This window comes from Molothrus aeneus, chromosome 18 (assembly GCF_037042795.1).
Source record: "Molothrus aeneus isolate 106 chromosome 18, BPBGC_Maene_1.0, whole genome shotgun sequence".
In the NCBI taxonomy this organism is placed as follows: domain Eukaryota; kingdom Metazoa; phylum Chordata; class Aves; order Passeriformes; family Icteridae; genus Molothrus; species Molothrus aeneus.
In genome coordinates, this window is record NC_089663.1 from 9,829,196 (window position 1) to 9,843,884 (window position 14,689).

The 14,689-nt window shown below is 42.5% G+C and overlaps 1 protein-coding gene across 4 annotated transcripts in view; it reads left to right on the plus strand.

Moving 5' to 3' along the window:
* Positions 1 to 14,689, plus strand: part of GIT2 (GIT ArfGAP 2) — a 24,015-nt gene continuing 9,326 nt past the window's right edge. The window contains exons 1-16 of one of the 4 annotated variants that reach the window (XM_066561998.1): positions 1 to 124; positions 4,365 to 4,498; positions 4,993 to 5,105; positions 5,784 to 5,889; positions 6,206 to 6,292; positions 6,439 to 6,569; positions 7,063 to 7,157; positions 7,704 to 7,749; positions 8,530 to 8,581; positions 9,057 to 9,129; positions 9,452 to 9,549; positions 9,826 to 9,937; positions 10,383 to 10,525; positions 11,259 to 11,408; positions 12,857 to 13,105; positions 14,433 to 14,522. In XM_066561998.1, the coding sequence (XP_066418095.1) occupies positions 1 to 124; positions 4,365 to 4,498; positions 4,993 to 5,105; positions 5,784 to 5,889; positions 6,206 to 6,292; positions 6,439 to 6,569; positions 7,063 to 7,157; positions 7,704 to 7,749; positions 8,530 to 8,581; positions 9,057 to 9,129; positions 9,452 to 9,549; positions 9,826 to 9,937; positions 10,383 to 10,525; positions 11,259 to 11,408; positions 12,857 to 13,105; positions 14,433 to 14,522 (1,803 nt within the window). The remainder of the gene's footprint in view (positions 125 to 4,364; positions 4,499 to 4,992; positions 5,106 to 5,783; positions 5,890 to 6,205; positions 6,293 to 6,438; positions 6,570 to 7,062; positions 7,158 to 7,703; positions 7,750 to 8,529; positions 8,582 to 9,056; positions 9,130 to 9,451; positions 9,550 to 9,825; positions 9,938 to 10,382; positions 10,526 to 11,258; positions 11,409 to 12,856; positions 13,106 to 14,432; positions 14,523 to 14,689) is intronic. The other 3 variants (XM_066561995.1, XM_066561996.1, XM_066561997.1) reach the window with 3 other exon arrangements.

The following is a 14,689-nucleotide window of genomic DNA, read 5'->3' on the forward strand; positions in this document are numbered from 1 at the left end:
ATGCGCGGGGCCGGCCCGGGGCTGGCGGGGCCCGTTACCGGCCCCGCTGCCGCCGCTGCCGCCGGTCCCGCGATGGCGAAGCGCCTGAGGAGCAGCGAGGTGTGCGCCGACTGCAGCGCCCAGGGTAGGCATGGCACCGCCACCGGCACCGCGCGGGCTCGTCCCGCCGACCCCTCTCGGGCCGGGGGCCGCGGGGGCGCCGCTGGCCCGGGGGTGTCACCGCCCCGGAGCGGCCGCTGCTGCACCTGTGATGGAGCGGGAGGGTTCGGGTGGAAAGGGACCTAAAGCCCATGGGCAGGACAGCTTCCAGCAGCCCGGGCTGGGACACTCGCAGGGGTCGGATATAACTCCGTGTCCGAGCGTCCGGGTCCCGCCGGCACCGCCGCCCCTCCCGAGCCCGGGGCACGCAGAGCTCCGGGATATCCTGGAGATCTCCGGTGTGGAGGAAACGCGGAGCTCCCCAGTTTAGGAAGGAGAAAAGCCGACAGAAATGCACCGGCTGAAAGGCGGGAGGAGGGCGTGGGTTGGGAATGTGTCACTGAAGGGACGGGGCTGCTTTGGGGGAGCGGGGCTGGGCTCGGAGCTCTTCATCCATTCCCTCTTCATCTTCCCAGGTAAGCTGGGAGTTGTCCCACGGCCCGATATGGGTGTAGGTGTCCCAGACTTCCAAGGAAAGTTGTGCTGAGGTGTCTGAGACGCTCAGTGTCTGCTCTGGGCTGACACATATCCCACTGCAGACCAGTTTGGGAGCGTGTGGAAACAGATCTTGTCTTTAGGAAGGCTGTTGCATCTCCTGACCATCCGTAGTTCTGCTGCTCTTGTATCTAAAACTGTCCTGCTTTATTTCATCAGCTCTGTCTGTGTCTTTTCTGTCTCTTTAGTTTTTGCTGTTTGTGTTCTGGGCAGGTTCTTCCAATACAATTGATTAATTATGCACGTACTGAAATGAATTAAAACACTAATGTAAAAATACATTATTATTACATGTGTATTGTAAATGTCTGTGTAATGTCGATAACGCTTGAATTGGCAGAAGATAGGATGTGCAAGAAGGGAGAACAACTTTTGTTAAATCTGAGTTATGTTTCAAAAAAAAATGATAAAAATTCCAAATTGACTTCTAGAAAGTTACTTTCTTCTTTCTACAAAAGGAATTCTTCCCTACGAGTGTCGTGAGGACCTGGCACAGGCTGCCCTGAGAAGGTTGTCCCATCCCTGGAAGCATCCAAGGCCAGATTGGGCGGGGCTTGGGATGATGGATGGTGTCCCTGCCCATGGTAGGGATTGGAACTGGGTGAGCTTTAAGCTCCCTCCAACCCAAACTAGCCTGGATTCTACTTGAACCCCTGTAGAAGTTTGGTTTTACACTCAATGGAGCTGGCATCTCTCAGGCAGGCAATTTTCCCTATCACACAGGGCAGCCTATCTATTCTTGCACACCTCAGGGGTGTTGTGGCTCGGAGATAAAGCTGTGTGAATTGTGTTCCTTAAGCTCCTGGGGGTATCAGAATCACTGTCTGGTAATCCTGTAACCCTGCCTTTTATCGTGACATTAGAGCACTGCCAGCTTTTTACTTATTTACTAGAAATCTGCTGGCTTATCCACATATAGAAAGAAATCTTTACTTATTTACTAGAAATCTGCTGGCTTATCCACATATAGAAAGAAATCTTAATTTAATCTTTTTGTAAATAAAACAAATCAACCCCTTCCTTTAGCTAAACCAGAGAATTTTTCCCTGGGTGCAGGGGGGTTGTGCCAGGAGACCTGGGGGCTGCAGCCTTTGCACCACTGTGGGTGTGCCCAGCACCTGCATTAATTATTGCTTCCCCTGGAAGCTCATCAATGCCCCCTTTGTCTCTGCAAAGGCAGAGTGTGTGGAGGGTTTTCTTTGACTGGGGGTGATCTTAGAGCAGCTCTTGTGCTGCACTTCCTATCCCGAGGCAGGAGCTCAGTTCTCAGACCCAGGGCCGGGTTTGTCTCCATCTCACACTTCCTGTTTTGAACCACCCTGCAGGTTCCTGAAAGCGCCAGCCCAACCCTGCAGCTTCTCCCCAATTGTCCTTTGTATCAAAACCAGCGTGGGCAGCAGGGCCAGGCTGGGACCAGCCCTGAGCTGGACACTGAGGCCCCTCAGTTGCTTTGTCCAGCTCTGGGCCCCTCGCTCCAGACAGACGTGGAGGATGTCCTGGAAAGGGAATGGAGCTGGGAAGGGGCTGGAGCAGCTGAGGGAGCTGGGAAAGGGGCTCAGCCTGGGGAAAAAGAGGCTCAAGGGGGACCTTGTGGCTCTGCACAGCTCCTGGCAGGAGGGGACAGCCGGGGGTGTCAGGCTCTGCTCCCAAGGAACAGGGACAGGAGGAGAGGGAACTGCATCAAACTGTGCCAGGGGAGGGTCAGGCTGGACACCAGGAGGAATTTCCTCGTGGAAAGGGTGCTCAGGGCTTGCTCAGGGAAGTTTGGATTCCCCACCCCTGGAGGTGTCCAAGGAATTCCTGGATGTGGCACTCAGTGCTCTGGGCTGGTGACAAGGTGGGGATGGTCAGTCTAAGGTTGGGCTCAGTCTTGGAGGTCTTTTCCAACCTCAGTGATTGTGGGATTCTATGTATTTTGGTACTGGCTTAAACATATTCTGATTGAGTCCATAATTAGGTCTGTCTTAAAAATTACTCAAATTCCAGGACAGATACTTCATTACACTAAATTTAAACCTGAAATATCCAGGGCCATTGGGTGTTGAGGTGGAGATAAAGAAAACCCCCAGTGCTGACTGTTGATAATGCAGAGCAGTGCTCACAAACAGGCTGGGAATGGGCAAGGGAAAGGATCCTTAAGGATCCCATCCATGTGTGATGAGGTTGTCTCTAACAAGAAGGGACCAGGCTCATTAATCTGGAAGGCTGCCTCAGTTTGGGTCATTAGGTTGCCATGAAATCATCTTCACTCCATTGCTGTTCTTTTTCTTCTTGGAAATCAAAGTTTTTAAATAACAGAATGATTTAACAAGGAGTTCAATGTGCTTGTTGTAATTTGTTGTTTAATAAATTGATTTTTTTTTTGTCTCACCTGCTTTAATTTGGCTCCGGGCTGGTTCTGGTGGGTCAGGAGATGCTGCTGTCCCTCATGGCTCAGACAGGTTTGCCTGCATTGCCTGCAGCACACCCAGATCACCAACTCTGCTCAGAAACCTGGGAAGTCACATCTCATTTGCAGGGATTCAGTCCATTTGTGTGGGTCAGAGGAGACTTTTCCATATGATGCACCAGTGCTCAGATGTGTTCTGACAGGACTCAGAAGTTCTCTCATCAAATACCAGGCTCGCCTTGTACTCACTTATTTGGCCTCAGACCCATCTCTGCATTTGAAATTAAGATTTTTCCAAAATAAAAGAGATCTTGATTTCCTTTTTTGTTCTCCTGGGAGGTGCCAGGTCTGAAGCTCTGTCTGGCTGCTCAGTTGCCTGTTCCTGCAGGGTTCTGGCACGTTGAGTTTCACGTGTCACTGACAGAAATTGGAATTTCTTCTGGAGACTGAGCTCTGAGCTGCTGAGGGACCTGTTTGGTGTCCTGTGGGCATTTATTGTTTTAGCCTAATCTACCATTCCTACTTGATTTTATGCCTTTTGATGTTTGTAGCTCATATATATTATTTACTACTTCACTTCCCATCAGTTTTCTTTCTGGGCTGCTTATAAGATGGTTCAGTTCAGATCTGCTGTGAGATGAAGTTATTTTGCTTGAGAATTTTGGATTTTATTGAGCCTTTGACTTGGCACACATGTATCCCTTTTTATTATGACACTCTTGTGTGTTGTTATTATTTAAAGTGGAAATTTAAAAGATGTTGTTATACTATGGAACTGAAAACTGAGTAGTAGGGGGAAAGGCTGGTGCTGTGGCAACTTTACGTATAGATCTTGTGTTTTTAAAAAGTATTTTTTGAAAAGTTTAAAAAAAATCCCAAAAAACCAGAGTTTTTTTCAAAGAGCAAGTAGGCACTGTTGTTAGGAATACTTCTGTGGGAGTCCACAGAATAACAAGTAAAGCACTTCAAGGTGGTGATAAATTCAATGTTTTGTTATGTTTAGAAAGGAATGTATTTTCACAAGGAGAACTGCAAGCAGTGGGGCCTTTCTCCAAATTTCCACTGCAAATCTTCTCACTGTCCTTGGAATCCCACATCCCCCATGAGTGCCAGGACTGGTGTTTCCCATTTTCCCAGCATCCAGAGCCCCCAGCAAGGCTGTGACGTTCCCAGGCTCACACAGTGGCTGAGCAGGGAAGGTTAAAATGCTCATTTTAGACTCTGCTTTTGCAATCCAAGGTCGTGCTGCTTCCTGTGTTATAATGGATGGCTTCTTTTGCAGATCCTTGCTGGGCATCCATAAACAGGGGGATCCTGATCTGTGATGAGTGCTGCAGTGTGCACAGGAGCCTGGGCCGTCACATCTCCCAAGTGAGGCATCTCAAACACACCCCGTGGCCTCCAACACTGCTGCAGGTACAGAGGAAAGCTGTTTTCCTTCATTAAAACCAGATTTTTAAAATGTCATTTAAATCACTAAACCTTTTTTTTTTTTGAGAGGGATGGTCCTTTTAAGCTTTGTTTTTTTTTAAGTTATTTTCATTTTGTTTCTCTTCTTTTGTTGTGGTGGGCCACTAAGGTCAGAATTATCTTTGCATTTTGAATTTGATACCTTTGCTTTGGAAGGTCACTTCAACTTTTCTTTCACAGTACATCTGTGAAAGAAATTCCACTGCACATCTGCTTTAACCTGATTTTTCTTTTCACTGTATGTGCTGTTGGGAAGAGCAGAGAATTTTAAGGGGGTTCTCACTAAATTCCACATCATAACATCCTAAACATGTGCCCAGTTATGATATCCCAGCAGGTTACAGATGCTGGCACACAAAGTGGGAATCTGTTGCTTGAAAATTATTACAGATAGTTGATTAATCCAGCCAGAAGCAAAATATCTGTGTTCTGGCTTTCAGATGGTGGAAACTCTGTACAACAATGGTGCTAATTCCATCTGGGAGCACTCCCTGCTGGACCCTGCCTCTGTGATGAGCGGGCGGCGCAAGGCCAGCCCGCAGGATAAAGTGCAGTAAGTGGGAAATGCAGAATTGTTATCTTACAGAAGTGGGATTATTTTATCCAGCAGTGACAGGACAACACGCAGGAACCGGTGTGTGTTTGGTCATTATTTTTTTCTTTTATTTCCAAGTTGTTTTTTTTTTTTTTTAATTTATAGCAGAAATAGGAATACAGTGCTTGAATTATCTGAATTATTGATTCCTGTTGAATAGTGAGGAGCTCTGCTTGCACCTTAGTCAAAGGACTTTTCTTTGTCATATGCTTCAGTTATCTGAATGCTGCCAACAAAATGGAGTTTGGTTGAGGAATTAAATAAAAGTTCACAGATTTTTGTCCCTGACTATGGTGCTTCATTTTAAAATGTAATAACTGTGTAGAGTAAGCATAGATTCTAAGTTGTCATGATTTTAAAGTCTGTATTTCTTTTAAGAAACAGACACCACATGTTACAGTCTGCAAATATTTGATGGTTGTAACAGACTTTTTCTCTATACAGTCAGACAATCTGCACTGGGTTGTTTTTTAATGAAAATATTTTTCCATGCCTAACTTTGCCATCAGCAACACACAAATCTCGGATTCAATCCTCACTTGTAAATTTTTTCTTTTTCTGGAGCGTCTGTATTACTTATAAAAACACTGATATTTCTTTCCTTTCCCTTCTTGTTGCCTGGATTGCTCTTTGCAGTCCCAACAAAGCAGAGTTCATCAGAGCTAAATATCAAATGTTAGCGTTTGTGCATCGCCTGCCGTGCCGGGAGGACGACAGTGTCACTGCCAAGGATCTCAGCAAGGTCAGTGCCTCCTGGGACAGCACAGGCAGATCTCACTGACTTCCCTTGCTGGCTTTTGGCTTAACTGTTTCTGGTTTTCTGCACTATCACATAAATAAATAAAGCTTGACTTCAACTTGAAGCCCCTTTTTTGTGGGTATCACTGGAGGCGATGATTGAGAGGCATTAATTGAGGTGAACTTTGGAGAAAAACTTTTACACAAAAGACCTGTAGTAAGAGCTCTGCATACTCTTATTTCTCAAAGCATGGCTGAGAAACAACTGCTAAATCACCGTTGCTGCTGCTGTGTTAAATATAATTCTGCTTCTTTTTCAGCAACTCCATTCCAGTGTGAGGACAGGGAACCTGGAGACCTGTTTGCGACTGCTCTCCTTAGGAGCTCAAGCCAACTTCTTCCATCCTGTAGGAACACTTTTTTCATTATTTTGATGATATACAATCAATTCCAATTAATATTATTTACACTCATTTCAACTGATTCATGTTGTATTTTAGTGTCCTACTCAGACCTGTAGGTTAAGTAGATATTTTTCCTTAATCTCTTGCAGGAGAAAGGAAACACCCCTCTGCACGTTGCTGCTAAGGCAGGACAGACTTTGCAAGCAGAACTGTTGGCAGTTTATGGTGCTGATCCTGGTACACAAGATTCCAATGGGAAAACTCCAGTTGATTATGCAAGGTAGGAGTCTCTGATATCCATAAATCACACAATAGACCTGCTAAGTTACGTTTCCGTCCTGAAATAATTTGTCTGCTAAATGCTAATAATACTTTTTCCAGAAAGAAAGAATGAATAAAAATGAGGAATAAGTATTTTCATCAGATCGCAGCCTGTGTTCTGTGTGCCTGAGACATCAGCTATGATGCCAATGACACAGGCTGTGCCAATCTAGCAGCTCACAGGAAATTAATTAGAGAAGAGTTTCTGCAAGTTCAGGCTCCAGGAGTCTCCAGTTCTGCCCAATTCCTGAGCTAACTCCAGGAGGGTTAGCTCAGGAATTGCTGTAGGAATGTCCCAGCTGCAGAGATGGATTGAGGCCCGGGGGTGGAACTGGGCTGTGAGTCTGTGATGGGTTGATGCACCAAACAGTGCAGTGGTGGCTTGTACTAAATGTGTTTGTCTGACCATTTCTGAGTGTCACTGACTGCCCCCTGTCCCTGTGTGTGAGCAGGCAAGGGGGGCACCACGAGCTGGCAGAGAGGCTGGTGGAGATCCAGTACGAGCTCACAGACAGGTTGGCTTTCTACCTCTGTGGCAGGAAACCAGGTGAGCTCCACACCTGCACCCTCAGACCTGTCACTGACACTTACAGGACATTCAGACTCTGCTGTGTCATATTTGTGCGCTGCATTTTTTGTATCCCTTCCAAAATAGTCAAATAAATTACACATAACCAAAGAAAGTATAAGATGCATGATTAGGGATGATGCATTTAAAATTGGGATAAAATAGCAAGGTTTTAAATAGAAATAAATTAAAAACAAAATTCCTTCCTGGTTTTCCACAAATACGTGTTCTTTATGTGCTGTAGAAACTCTTCCAAGTAGTTTCTTCTAATTGAAGTGCAACAGCAGGGGAGTGTTCTGTTAAGTGGGTGCTTTTTGAACACAAGGACACTTACAGATTTTTAACCATAAAGGTACCTGTGCTAGAACTTAATTTTCTTTTTTTTTAACGGAATTTCAATACAACTAATAAGCCTTAATTGAGTAGTTACATGCAAGATAAATTATTTAGTGTTCCCTGATTCTTATTATTGAAAACTGGTGGCCAGTACCATCCTAGTAAAGTACAATTTGTTTTCAACTCTAGAGCACAAAAATGGGCAGCACTTTGTTATACCTCAGATGGCAGACAGGTAAGTTGCTGATTCCATCACATGTCTGAAAACATCAGAGTTAAAAACCCCTAATAATTAAGTTTTCTTTCCTTTCTGAAACACCTTTTAAGCTTGTGGCTATTCTAACTTTTTTATGTGTGCCTTTATTAGTCTTGAAAGCTTTTTTTTCATAGAAAGAATATTGGAATATCAGCAAAATTAGAAAATTACAGAAGCTGATTGTATTTGTTAAAATGCAGGGAGAAGGTGAGACATTTCTGGGAAGGGAAACACAGAGGGAATTCCTAAGAAACAGATTGTGGAAATAATTTAAGGACCAATTGAGTATTTTCCTGATTTTTTTAATGCTTTTAACTTGTGATCAATGAAATCAGATTTGTATAAGAAGTATCAAGTACTAATTTTAAGTTCCTGTTCCTCTTTTATTGCTGTGCAATTGGAAATAAGACGGCTGTAAGTAAACCACTGTCCAACCTCCTGCTTGCAAAACTTCTGTGAAAAACTTCAGTAACTTAAAAATTGTGTGGGTAAAAAACCTGTGGGTATTCATATTCCAAAGAATTTTTTGTATTATTTCATTTAAAATTCAAAAAGAATGCTTAAGAATATGCTAATTGTGATGTTATAGTAGCAATATTAATAACATCAGTGTGTTAAAAACAATGATAAAAATACTGAAATATTAGGGGGGTTAAGGTAAAAGTGACATTTTAATCACTGAGTTACCAAAATATAGAATTTGGATATGTAGAAGCCATGAAATGCTGTAGATGTAATGATCACTTCTTGTTTTCATAGCAGTCTGGATGTATCAGAACTGGCAAAAGCAGCCAAGAAGAAGCTTCAGTCTGTAAGTAAAACTCCTTTTCTAGATGTGGCAAACTCTCATCTCTCAGGCTCTAGCACAAGTGTCTCTTGACCCATCTGCTGTAGGAGCAGCTTGAAACACACAAATATTTTGTGATCCTTCACTGTTCATTGGAGTTCACATCTCCAGTGCCATTTTGGTACCTCATTCCCACATTCCCTCTGCCTCACCCCAAACACAAAAGGTCTTTTTGTGATCAGATGGGAGAGGAAAAAATAAATCTATTAACCAGGAAAGGAGGAGTGTAGAACAGGATGGTTGTTTCTGTACCTAGAAATGGGGTGGTCATGCATGTCTGCTGCCTGTGCAGGCTGAGAAAGGAGCATTTCTATGCATTACAGAGGCTGGAGAAAAGAGCAGAGTTGTGCTCTTATATTTTCTCAGTTATTTTCTGTTATCAGAGATCTTACTGGGTTTCATTTCTTTTCAAACTGTAATTATTCTCCTTTACCCTTAGCTAAGCAACCACTTATTTGAAGAACTTGCCATGGATGTTTATGATGAAGTTGACAGAAGGGAAACAGATGCAGGTGAGACTTTGTGGAATGAAATAAAACAAGTCTGGATTGTCACTTCACCTACAAAATTCCAATCCAAGCACATGTTCTGTTCAAGTGCTTCTGTATTCAGCAATTACTGCTGAGGGGAGTTTCTTTGTCTTGCATTGCCTGAAGGGGATGTTAATTGAAAAGAATCTTGTGTTTTTCACAGAGCAGAGAACCCTCTGGGGAAAAGCTTTCCTCGGAATTGATTGTGTTTGTGTTTGAAATTGCAGTCTTTTATTTGACAAAGAAATTCTGTCAAGCAGTACAGGAAGGTTATTCCCTCTTCTTTTTTTTTCCTCTGGAGCAGTTTGGCTTGCTACTCAGAACCACAGCACACTGGTGACAGAGACCACTGTGGTCCCTTTTCTTCCTGTAAATCCTGAATACTCCTCAACCAGGAATCAGGTATGAAATCTTAATACTGTAAAAAATAATATAACAGCCCAGCTAACTAAGTAGGCCTAAGTAATATTGCTTTACTGCATTTCATTATTGTAGAAGAATTGCATCTACTTGGAAAGAGGTTAAGTGAATTCACATTTCCCCTTTAAATCACCCTTTTTGCAATAAATGTAGTTGAACAGTCAACTCCAAGTGTGTAGTTTTAGTTTTTCCTGGGGACTCTGCTGTTCTTCTGATACAGGATGTACTTTTCTTTCCTCTGCTTTATTCTGTATTTAGGGAAGGCAGAAACTGGCTCGATTCAATGCTCACGAGTTTGCTACACTGGTTATAGACATTTTAAGTGATGCCAAACGAAGACAGCAGGGGAATTCTCTCACTGGTTCCAAAGGTGAGTGAGCTTTTCTTGCCAGCTCCTTTGCAGGCACTTCTTCAGTAGTTCAATCACTCCCAGAGCCCCTCAGCAGAGCTGAATTATGGAAGAGATCTATATATTGTTTTCATATATGCTTTTCTCTCTGCAGACAAAATACCAAAAAAATCTTTTCTAACTTTTAGTATTTCCCTATATTTTTCATTTGCATGCTGACATCCATTTATCCAATGTAGTCTGTTGGGGTTTTTTTTAATTTATATGAATTTTATTAAGCTGCTGAAGGATTCTCACCACTTATTTTAACTTAGAAGAAATAAAAAGACAAAACCATAATACTTTGAAGTTTTGGACACTAATCCTTCATTCCTCCTAGGTGGATCTAAATTAAATTTTTTCCAAATTATGAACTTCTGTTTCTTCTCCAGACTTACTAGTATGTGTTTTATGTGTTGATCTGCAGAAAATGTGGAGCTGATCCTGAAATCAATCAGCAATCAGCACAGCAGTGAAAGTCAGGACAATGACCAGCCTGATTATGACAGTGTTGCTTCAGATGAAGATACAGATCTGGAAACAAATGCAGCTAAATCAAGCAGGCAGAAGGTAGGATTGAAATATTGATACTTACCCCAAGTGTTATTCATAAAGGTAATTTGCATAAATTATCAGAAAATTAATATTTTAATTAATTTTGTAATCATGTCTCAGTCTGTGAACTTTCTTAAATGAAATGTTGTCGCTTAAGGATTTTTTTATTGTAAAAAAAAAAGCCTCTCTAGAAAAGTAATGTGTATGGCTGGAGATAAGCTACAGATTTAATTGCATAGATGAAATAATTGGATCTGCCAGAAAGCTCTAAATCAGTGATTCCATGGTATTTCAAAAACATTTACTGCTTCTTACTGGAGAAATACTCACAGCAGACCAATGGTGTCCAAGTGAGTCAAACCATTCCTGGGATAATGCAGAATGGCATCAAAGGGCAGAAAAACCTGGTGGTTCTACTTTAATCTTCCCTGGAAATGCACACTGGGTATTTAGCAGTCTGTCTTTCATAACTTTGCGGTTCTTTATTGCATATTTTTAAAAACCCTTATAAAACAGTATTTTATCACTGAAATTCTGATGCAAATATTTTTAGAGGAGCTAAGAGCTGATTGGCATCAGGTTACTTTTCTAGAGGACTTCAAATGATTCTGGTTAATGGCTCTTATTAATTTCAACCTTATTTGAACTGTGATGCCTTTAAAGTAAGTACATGAAAAGCTGTTGAAATCTCATTTTCTTGTTTTCTTCTTCTTAATGGTGTAAGTATTTTTCTCTTCCTTTTTCCTAGAGTTTGGATTCAGATTTGTCAGATGGACCAGTGACAGCCCAGGAATATATGCAGGTTAAAAATGCCTTGGTGGCTTCTGAGGTGAAGATTCAGCAGTTAATGAAAGTGAACATCAACCTGAGTGATGAGCTGAGGATTATGCAGAAAAAGGTAACAGAGGAGCCCCTCTCTCCAGCTCTTGGAGTGTCTGAAATTGTCAGAATAAAACTGCTGGAACTGAGGATGAAATAATCCAGTATTAGGATAGTGAGAAAACTCATTTTAAAGTGGAGCTGCTTTGGGATCAGACATGAGACTATAAATATTTATGTGCAACACAGGTTTTAAATCTTGTTTTTTCATGGTGCTGGTGGTGACCCAGCCCTGCAAATCACGAGAATGATTTGACTTATGTCAAAATTTAACATCAGTTTTCCAAGTGACAGGACAGTTGTTGCAAGTCTTGGGTGTTTTTGCTGTCTTGCTTCAATGTAAGCAGCTTTAAACAATGAGGAATCAAGTGCTAGCACACCTTGTGTGTGTGCACTTACCTGTATTTTTGTGGGGTAAAGAACAGTTTGTATCTGAGTTCACTATCCTGTCTGGCTGGCTAGAAAGGGCTGGCTGCGTACCCTCAGATTAATTGGAATATCCCTGTCTGTTCAAAGTGCCAATTCTCTTCTGTTCTGTTGGAATGGTGAACGCTGGGAGATCTCAGGGTGTTTCCTTGGTCTTTCAACAGCTTGTACTGGTTTCAGCATTTCTCTTGCATCAATTGAATTCATTTTTCACTTAGATTGGGTTTCTTTAGACACGTACAATCATTTAGGGTAAAAAAAAAACCTTTGGGGCCTATGAATTAATGAGGCTTTAGGATATTTTCATGGTGTAGCAGAAGGGAAATTCTTGCTGTCCTGCAGTTTTTCTTCACTTCATCTTTTCTTTCCGATGTGTTAATATAGCAAACTTACTCCAAGTCCACAAAACAATCAGAATTGGTACATTTTCACTATCAAATAAATACATGATAATAAAAAGCTTTAAAATGCTTTCTTGTTGGCTTCTTAGATAGCAATAGCTGATGCCTGATTTTCATAAGCTGAACTCTCTCCTTGCTTTGCAGAGCAAGCTCAAGTTCCTTTGTGCTGCCTCTGGTGTCTGTGCTGCAGTTCTGGCATTGTCAGATTTCACTGGCCTTATGTTAAAGTCTTCTAAGTCCTTATATTGGCTGCTGCAATGGATCCCTTTGCTTGGAAAACTGTTGTGTTGGCAGTCCTTCCCCCACAGCCTCATTCTATCCCAGGATTCCTGTGCCAGTAGAGCAGGCTGGAGGGAATGGGTCGTGTGTTTCTGAACTACAGCAGCCAATTTTAACATCTAACTTTAGTTTACATCCCAGAGGCTGCTGGAAATCAGCACCTAAATATTTCCAGATCTGGAACAAAGGTGTTTTCTATGCTTGTACCAAGCAAGTCAAGTAGATTTTGAAAAAGAAATGAACCCCCAGGCAGCAGTACCTGGATTTTCTGGTACGGCTGACAAGCGAGTGTCGCGTGGTCACTTTGCTTTTGGCACTTGCTCTTAGGAAACCAAATCCCACTGCTAAACATTTCTTTCAGCTCCAAACTCTCCAGAGTGAAAATACCAACCTCAGAAGACAGGCCACAACCAATATCTATCAGGTGCAAAGTGGTTCTGAGTACCCAGACCCCAGCAGCAATTCCTCCCTAAAGCGGCGCCCGTCGGCCCGGGGCAGCAGGCCCATGTCCATGTACGAGACTGGCTCGGGGCAGAAGCCCTACCTGCCCATGGGGGAGGTCACCTACCCAGAGGAAAACATCACCAGGCTGCAGCCCTTCCCTCCACACGTGAGTAAAAGCGCTGCTGCTTCTGCACTGCCTCTCATGTTCAGCTTTGCTGTCTCTTCCGACGCCGCTCGTTCACTCAGCTTCTGCCTCAGAGGGGAAAAAAAAAAAAACGGGGGATAAAACTCTGAGAATCGTTCATGTTTGCTGTATTAACATGTCTGCAGGAGCCTGATGGTTTGAAAAGCAGTGTGTGTATATCTACATATCAATATATATATAAAAAATATCAATATGTGATTGTCTGAAAACCAGGAAGGGAGGGAGAAATAGTATTCCAAGAAGGTAGGTAAAATTCATGTGTTTTTCTGGAGATAAACATGCAGGTATCAATTTGTGGAACTTGATAACCACCTTAGAAAAATAAAATAAAATTGAAAAATTTTCTCCAGACTACCAGTTTCTTATTCTGAATTTAGAACTGGAGGCTGGAGATGGTTTAGATCTGCCAGTCAAGCAGATTCTTCTGGTTTAGTATTTGCCTGTGTGATGTGGGGAGGGAGTTCTCTGTTGACCAGAGGGATTTTGCACTGAAGTGTTCACGCTTTACAGAAGTGACCCAACACATACTAGTGCATTTAATTAACAAGTGCATTTAATTAATTAGCACAGTTAATTTTTTGTTTCGCCTTCTTAGATTGTCCTGTGGGCTGGAATACAGGACAGTATCTTTTAAACACGCATTGAAAATATGTGGATTTTTGCCAATATCTTTCCCTCTTAGTAGCAATGTCTTTTATTTCCTTCTAGTCAAATCATTAAGACCTTTAAAATGTATTTTGAAGTACCTTTGGCATGAGGGAGGGCAAATATTCCATGCACATTCCACAGAAGACAGTTGAATGCACTAAGGGAATCAATCCCCACCATGAATTAAATCAATTTAAGCTATGAAATATGAGTAATTTTAAATTATATTGTCATGTTGATATGATGGCAGTTCTGGCAGCAAGAAATGTCAGAATTCATTTGTGTGTGACAGTGTGTGCAAAATGTGACAGTGCTTTGTATAGGTCCTTTGGTCATTTGGGTGGAAATTTGGATAGCAGTGGCAGTTCTGAAGCATTGATTTGTTTTGTGGAGTTAGTTAATTTGGCATGTGGCGAATTTTTTTTGTTCTCCATGGAATTTGGCACCTCTGGAATCTCAGTATTAGAATGGGCATGAATTCAATTGTATACTTTGAAAGAATTAAGTCCCCTCAGCCTAAGCCAGATTCTCAACATCATTCTTGCTTTATGTCATCTCCATGGTTTTAAGCATGTTCCTTTGATTTCAGTTAAGAGTTTGTTTGTGTTTTGGTTTTGGTTTTTGTCTTTGCCATTTTTAGATCGGGAGGAGTGCGTTTGTGACCTCCTCTTCATCTCTACCTTCCTTCCCCTCCACGCTTTCCTGGTCGAGGGATGAGAGCACACGAAGGGTTAAGTACCTTCCCCATCGATCTTCTCCCTGGAGGAGGTGCCAATCTCCCCAGAAGCACATTCTCTCTCTTCCCCCTCTCACTGCCTGGCCTTCCAGCCTGCATGGAGCAGAATTTCCTCCCTTCCATTCCTGCTGCCCCCAGCTCCGGGCTCTCGCCTCTCTCTA